The sequence below is a fragment of the Hibiscus syriacus genome, unplaced genomic scaffold (assembly GCF_006381635.1).
Source record: "Hibiscus syriacus cultivar Baekdansim isolate YM2019G1 unplaced genomic scaffold, ASM638163v2 tig00002847_pilon, whole genome shotgun sequence".
NCBI lineage: Eukaryota > Viridiplantae > Streptophyta > Magnoliopsida > Malvales > Malvaceae > Hibiscus > Hibiscus syriacus.
In genome coordinates, this window is record NW_024061949.1 from 102,010 (window position 1) to 110,220 (window position 8,211).

Consider the following 8,211-nt stretch of genomic DNA (forward strand, 5'->3'; position numbering starts at 1 on the left):
AGTCAAAATAAAAATTCAAAACTAAAATTGAATATTTTTTTTCTAAAATTTAACGGTATAATCAATACAAAATTTAAAATTAAGTGATATTTGATGTAATTTAACCCTAAATTAATTGGCGGGAAGTAAGTAGCAAAGTGTGAACGAGTTCGAGAAGGTGGGGTCAGGCTTTATGGAATTTTGTGGGAAGCTTCAGACAAGCAATCTCAGCACTTTCGGTGTGTTTTTTTTTTTGAACTTGTGCCTCGTCCAACCACTATATATTACACACGCCCACAGCTCTATTTTTACTCCTACCCGAAACCTCCACTCTCTTTATTCATACTAAAACATTAAATTCTGCATTCAAGGCTACATCCATCCTCTTTTCACTACAACATTAAATTCCCCAAAATTTTATATATTTTTTCTTGGTTTTGATTGAATTATTAAAAAGCTGATTGCAGAGTTGAATCTGTTTTGGTTCTGGGTACAGTTTATATAATCAAAGTTCTTTTTTTTTTCAATCCAACATTATTTTGGGATAAAAACTCTGAGGGGTGGATACTTTCTCTGTCCAAAAAAAAAATTTATATTTCAAAGACAATGATTCTGCCGTTCACCGGGTGCATTCTGTGGAAATTGTACTCGGTTCTTGACAAAAAATCCTGTGTTGGTAAAAGTTTCTATTTTTGGATTTTCCAGATTTTTAATAGATACAGCTTCGGCACTTAGCGGCTCAACTCTCATAACTTTTGGCTCTGTTTTTTCTGTTCCGTTTCATCTTCTTCTTTTTCTTTGCCAATTTATTCTTTCAATTCCTTGAGTTTCTAAAATGGGAGGGGCTTCACTGCCACCAGGTTTTCGGTTCCATCCCACTGACCAGGAATTGATAGGTTATTACTTGAAAAGAAAAACTGATGGACTTGAAATTGAGCTTGAAGTGATACCTGTGATTGATTTGTACAAGTTTGATCCTTGGGATTTGCCAGGTACTGTTAGTAATGTTTCTTATTCACTGATTTGTTATTTCATCGATAAATTAATAATGAATCTGGATCACGTATTGCAGAGGAATCATTCCTTCCGAAACGGGATTTGGAGTGGTTTTTCTTCTGTCCGAGGGATCTGAAGTACCCGAATGGCTCGAGAACGAATCGAGCCACCAAAGCCGGCTACTGGAAAGCTACGGGAAAAGACAGGAAGGTGGTGTGTCAATCTTCTGTAAGTGGCTACCGGAAGACCCTGGTTTTCTACCGTGGCCGTGCCCCTTTAGGGGATCGAACGGATTGGATTATGCATGAGTATCGTCTCTCCGATGAGCCTTCTCGAGGATCAACTAATCAGGTGAAAACATAGACATACATGGTCTGGCATTTTCATTCGTAAAAAACAATTGTATGATCAGTTTAGTTTTATACTCTTCAGGGAGCTTTTGCCTTGTGCCGTGTTGTGAAAAGGAACGAGCCGAAGGCGAGTGATGCTTGTGGAGAACCGAAAGCCACAAGGGTCGGAAGCAGTTCGATCGATGTGGAACTTACCGTGACAAGGTTGACCTGCAACCAGCCATTGAGTAATTCTGGTGACATTTCGTGTCCAGAAAGTTACCCTGATCAAGGGAGTAATTATTCAAGCCGTGTCAATTCTCCTTGTGAAGTCACGCTAGTGCCACCATTTGAGCCTGTTTCTGTTAATACCGATAGGGGCGGTGTTTGGGTCTCACCTGATCTAATTCTTGATTCTTCAAAGGTATATATAACTTGTTCTGAAAGAAGAAAAATCGAACTTGAAGATTCAGCACTTGTTAGATTTTCTTTAGGTTTCTTAACAGTCTCTCCATTGGCTGATGGCAGGATTACCCACAAATATGTGAAACAACAGTCCAGTACTCTTCTCAGAATGAGTTTCCAAGCTCAATGACTCCGTGTCAGCAATATGAACAGACCGAGTTCTCTCCCAGTTCATTGTACTCGAATTTCAGGGAAATCGAACGTGGTGATCTCTGTCGCATTGGCTGCATGTCTCCTTACTCGCTACATGTAAATTACATGGACTTCTATGGCAATGAAGGTGATGACCAGACTGGTTTATTCAACTACATGAACCCTTTCTGAGAACAGGAAGGGATCATGCCAGCTCTTCTTTTCTCAATGTAGGGTGGCCCTTACTGGTACAAGTAATGAATGAATGAAAATGCTGAGTTCGTCTTAATCTCAAAGGGATCGATCTCTCAGATGACGCTTTTAATGTTGTTTCTTGGAGTAAGAAATAATAAGCACAACCCCTTCACTGCTACGAGATTGTATTAACATTGTTGTGCCTTTGTTGTATTATGTATTGCTGCAATGCCAGCAGCTAAATGTTTGTTTTATTTAGTTTCTGGTGGTAATCACTTTTAACAATTGCACCTGGAGTTGGTTTAAACAAATGAACTATGTTACTTTCCATAAAAGTGCTTAAATTCCATACTTTCTGATAACATTTATGGGAATATCTGCACTTTTGAATCATCACCAAATGCTAAATGAACACTTAATGTTTGAACTGATGAGAGTTTAATTTTTTTCAACGTTAATCATTAACCGGAGTTGTCAACTTCAACCTGTAGTTGTCTAATTTGCTTGAAGCTTTTGACAAAATGCAATATTGCTAGAGATTTAAAGTTGATAATGAACCTCAATCATATATCATACGCCCATTTCTATCAAGGGTTTAGCTTTAGACAAAACACTTTCAACTTTTGGTCGGTATTCTATCAACTAGGTGGGGTGTGTACATCTAGACCGAGTTGTTCATTGTATTATTCACATTTTGGAAGCTTTTTAGTGAATCCTTAAAGCTTTTCCAAAACAACACCACCTCAATAAGAATGAGACTTGCACCTATGTATTGCTTATTCATGGATTATATTCCAATTTCCTACTTCAAGCAAGTTATCTCTACCGATTGCAAACGGCCATTGTTGACTTAAACCATAAATACTGAACCTTAATTCATATAGAACATATTGATTATTAGGAAGTAGGAAAGTACCTTCTCAACCTCAAAATAAGACAACAAAAGTGTTAGATATTAAGTCAAATTTTAATTAAAAATTAAATTGAATTTTTGTTATAAATTTTCTTAGAGTTTGACTCGAATTCAAATTTACGCAAATTGATTAAATTAATGGAGGAAAGTAAGAAACCTAGTTTAATTAAAAGTAGAAACTTTGTATAAAATTTATTTTAAGTAGACTTCAAGTTTCTTTTGTAATCAAGTATGACAGATATATAATAAGGGTAATGATTAGATATTAAGTTTTTATTTCTCCAAATTTTCTTATATTTTATTTCTTCATGTTAGTGAAATTCTTATTCTCTACCCATAGTTTTTCCCTTTTGAGTTTTCATGTAAATCTTAATGTTATTTGTATTTCTTTTTCGATTGTGTTTATTTGTTTACCGATAATTGTTTCGATATTATAACAAATTGGTATCAGAGCTTCGGGTTTAAGAAGATTACATTAATAATGAAGTATGATATTATGCTGTTGGATTGAAACACAAGTTCTAACTATAGCAGATGAAGATTTAAGATATTATTGCAAAATCAGATCTAGACAATGAAATAGAATGACTTGATGAGAAGTCAGTAACACAATGAATGAATAAGGAAAAAACGTAAAGATCGTAAACCCTTTTTCAGATTTGTTTATATTTATCAAACCAAATTTTGTAAGATGTGTTGAAGGAGTTGACAACTGCTTCGTTGTTGGCGAAGTTAGAGCAACTATGCAAGCAGAAATTATTGAGCATCAAGTTGCACCTAAAGTAGCGTCTTTATTTTCTCAAGTTGGTGGAATGTTCGTCTCTTGAAATTGTCTTTGATATAGAGATTTTAGAAGTGAAGTATGATCAAAAAGGACTAATCCTCTTATGTTCACTACCATATTCATACTCATCTTTTAGAGACACAATTTTGTACAATCGCGAAACACTCACTCTTGAAGAGGTGTACAATGAAATGCACTCGTTTGACAAGATGAAACATCTTGTATTTGGTTCCAAGCCCTAGGCAAAGGGTCTCATGGTGCATGGACTGACTAGCTCAAACCGTGGAAGAAAACCGACCGTTCTTCTGGTAGTATAAAAAAGGGCAAATCAAAATCTTTCAACCAAGGAAAAACTTGTCGCTTTTGTAAAAAGAAAAGTCATGTTAAATCAATGTGTTACAAGTTACAAATAAAATCGGAAGAGAAACTGAAAAGAAGAACTCTAAAAAATTTGGTGAGGCTGGTGTAGCAGAAGAGTGCGATGACGGAGAACTCCTAGTTGCAACTGACGACAACTCTATAACAATTGATGAGTGGATACTTGACTCTGATAGTAGTTTTCATATGAGTCCAAATCGTAACTGGTTTCTGACGTATAAATTTATATCTACAAATGATTTTTTTTTGGAAAATAATGTCCATAGTAAAGTCGCAAGTATCAACACAATCAAGATTAAGATGTTCGATAGGATTGTTCGAACACTTGGTAATGTGAGACATGTTCCAGATTTGAGTAAAATCTAATTTCATTAGATACCCTAGATTCAAAAGAATACAAATTCTCCAGTGAAGGTGGAGATATGAAAATTTGCAATAGCTCTTTTGTCGTGATGAAATGACAAAGAAAGACTACAATGTTTTATGTTTTATAGGGTTCAACAATTTTAGATAACGCAGTTGATGTTTACTCTTTATCAAATAATGTTTTTACTGATAAAAATATTTGACTAAATTAAGCAAAATCTTTTTCTTGAACATGACAACCATGGGCAGAACGATTATGTGAAGTAGAAAAAAAATTCAATTTCGTTGGCATAACAAATTTGAAGATAGAATTATCATTGGTGATCGGGATCATGTTGTGCATGATATTACTCGTGGTGATACATTTTTTAGTAAAGTTGACACCTATGATAACTATGTCAATGTGAAGATTAAAAGCAACTTTATAAAAAGCTTGGATTCAGTCGATGTCCACTACTGAATATTATCCCTTTGAGGGGTGTTGTGGAATAGGTAGAGAATGTGTTCATTTAAGTGAAGATTTTTTTGTTGAGTTTGGGTGTCTCATCGAATTTGAGTGTTTTTTATCAAAATCTTCACACTTTCAAAATTCACATCAAGGTAGATATTTGTTAGAGTTTAACTGGAATTCAAAGTGACACAAATTAATTAAAGGCAAAAAGGGTACGTGAAGCCCCTGTACTTAAAAAAAAACAAATGTGGCCCTCGTACCGTTATCGACCAATTAGGGTAAGTCATTCATCATTACGATACTCTAAGTCAACCATATGATTCTACAAAAACCATCTCCTTGATTATTTTTCTTCCCCTTAAACAATTGCACATGCAATCGAAAAATGTTATTTTCGTCTCTACTAACAGCCACAAGTAGTATTCCTTTCATAATAGATTTGAGAAAGCATCCACCTCAGCGAAATTAACAAAGTCGCTGGTCAATGATGGAATACGTTAGTTAAAGGGTCATATTGGGGTTTTTTTGAGTTGGAGGGTCACATTGAGAGAAACATAGTATGAGGGCCACATTGATTTTTTAAAAGTACAGAAACTTCGCGTACCATTTTTTAAATTAATTGGAAAAGTAAGTGACAACTATCGTTTTGATGTCAAAATAAATTCCTTCTTCCCAATAGAATATATGAAATACGTAGTAAAGATAAGTAAGGTTTGATCCTCAAGGACTTAGAAAATTCCCAAATTTATGTTTGAATTGCTTAAATCAGGTGATAAGTAGTAAAGAAAATAGGGGGTTTAGATGAAAACGATTGAATAAGGAAAAATAATTTAAAGCAAAATTTAGGAAAATAAATAAAGATTTGAAAAATAATCATAGTAAAAAGCAGTCTCAAGCGTCGCTTTGATTCAATTCGTTTCTGATCATCAAAATTGGATTTTTACTTCGAGATTCACGTCGGTTATAGTCAACAAGGCATTATCCATGTAACTTGCTTTTCACTTTGGTAACCGATTTTCCCAAAGCCAATCTTTGGAAATCCAACTTTTAATTGAACCAACTACGACAATCGCCATTAGTGCAAAAGCAGTTTTAGTTTAGGAAAAGCCCAACTCGGATTATGTTGTCTCTTTGAGAATTGAACCCAATCTCAGTTTCCCTTAGCGAACCACCGCTAAGTGTGTTCACAGGAAGTCGGATTTTCTATTCGTCAATCTTTCCTCCCAACTTTAAATCAAAAACAACATCCTGACCAATGTCGACTTTTTGAAAAGAAAGTGTTTTGGTTTTTTAAGGATAGGTCTATTACCTATCCAAGTCTTTCAGATAACTGAGAGTGGCATCCTAAAGATGTTAAGAGCTTTTCAATTCTCACATATTGAATTGAGTCATCGCTTAGCCTTTTGAGTTATAAGAAAATTAGCTAAGCATGACAAAAGTCATACTTAGCATGTTAAAAACAAAACTTAAAATAAAGTAAAAACGAAAACTTGAAAATAAAGAAAAGAAGAACTTTATAAAACTAGAAACAAGAAGAAAAATGACATTTGAGTTGTATGTTTAGACTTACCCTGAGAGGGTATTTATAACCTCTAAAATCCTAGAGATAAAGATAGAAATTAAAAGAAAAATAATCCTAAAGACAATTCCAAATGTTTTCCAAATTCAAACTTTAAAATTAAAAATAAATCTCCTAAGATATCTTTGCCCATCCACCTTCCAGAAGGTATTGACTAGATCTTCTAGAAAACTGTTACTGACTGGACCATCTAGAAACTGCCACGTCAGACCATGTCATGCCCAAAGTCGTGCTCATGTCTCCAACCGTGACCAAATAAAAAAAATACAGAATGTGTCATCTTTACTGCTAATTGTGGAAAATAAGATCCTACATGAAAATAAGCATAATGCAACCAAATTAGCAACAATAAATCCATAAGATCGAAGAATTAACAAGCAAATATTATCGATTTAGAATACTCATCAGTAAGAAACCTAGTTTGATTAGAAGTAGAAACTTTATAAGTTTTCCTTGTAATCAATTATATCAATATAAATAGATACTAAGGGTAAGTGTTAGATATTAAGTTTTTTTTTCTCTCCAAAATCCTCTTGTATTTTCTTCACTCATATTAATGGAATTCTTCTCCTCTGCCCGCTATTTTTCTCTGTTAGGTTTTCTACGCAAATCTTGTCATTTTTCTTTTTCTTTTTCAATTGTGTTTATTTATTTTTCTATAATCATTCTAATATTATAATAATTTTATTGACAGAAGATTACTTTGTGATCTTTTCATATAAATGAGTTTTGTAAGAATACTGAGAGAGTGATTTGGGATATTCCGGGTTTTAATATTATCGGATTGTAGGGTACATAACATATCATATGTTTGTGTCCTTCAAGATCTTAATGTTTTAATGGATTATTATTCTTCCCATCTATGGAGGTAGACAAAACTGAACCATATTAAATATCATCTCTTGTGCGCATCTTATTATATATTGATCATGCTTCAATTATTTTTTTCGTTTACGAGTTCCTAATAAGAAGTTTAACTCAATAAGAACTAAAAAAAAGGTTCAATCCATCAAGTTTTAAACAATGTATTAATTTGCCCCCATAATCCCTTTACTATGCTAAGAAAGTTGTTAATGATTTTCTTAAAAGGCCTTATATGATTATATCCCTAAACAAAATTCTTTTCATGGACCAGAAAGTAAATATTCTTCTAAAATAAAATAGATTCTTCAACCTCCCCTATATTGTTTATGTTGTCCCTTGGCCCTTAGGTAAGCGTGGGGGGGCTATTTCCAAGTTTCATCACCAAATCAACACTTGATTTCGTGGTTCATGGGAATTCACTTTTATTTTGTTTACAATATGTGATATTCTCTCACTACTATAAGAACCGAAAATGAAGTCCCTCCACCACCGAGTTAAGTGGTGATGAACTTTTGACAAAGTATACATTAAGATATCCTTTCCCTCCGTGGATTAGTGTAGGCCTATAAATTCAGTGTAGGCAAATTTTATCTAGCATTAGTTGTTAATGATATTCTACACCAAAAGTGATATAGTTTATTGTATGAACTCAGGACATTTCTATCATGTAAATTCCTAATAAAATATTTTGATTATATGTCGTGTTATACTTTCTAAATGATAATAGAAACGATAGATATATCAATATTTTATGTAAAAAATCTTTAAAAAAAATTAAGA

At 33.7% G+C, this 8,211-nt stretch overlaps 1 protein-coding gene across 1 annotated transcript; it reads left to right on the plus strand.

Annotated features, from left to right (window-relative positions):
- The first annotated feature begins 371 nt into the window (after positions 1-371).
- Positions 372-2,328, plus strand: LOC120159948 (NAC domain-containing protein 71-like). The gene is made up of 4 exons (XM_039170438.1): positions 372-971; positions 1,052-1,326; positions 1,408-1,728; positions 1,833-2,328. The coding sequence occupies exons 1-4, from the start codon at positions 815-817 to the stop codon at positions 2,091-2,093; spliced, it is 1,014 nt and encodes a 337-aa protein (XP_039026369.1). The 5' UTR covers positions 372-814; the 3' UTR covers positions 2,094-2,328.
- Positions 2,329-8,211: the final 5,883 nt, after the last annotated feature.

Excerpts from the sequence above, each read along its gene's own strand:
- LOC120159948 (XM_039170438.1), top strand. The coding sequence starts at position 815 with ATGGGAGGGGCTTCACTGCCACCAGGTTTTCGGTTCCATCCCACTGAC. Across the intron at positions 1,327-1,407 it reads CTCGAGGATCAACTAATCAG|GGAGCTTTTGCCTTGTGCCG; the intron begins GTGAAAACATAG and ends TATACTCTTCAG. Across the intron at positions 1,729-1,832 it reads TAATTCTTGATTCTTCAAAG|GATTACCCACAAATATGTGA; the intron begins GTATATATAACT and ends GGCTGATGGCAG.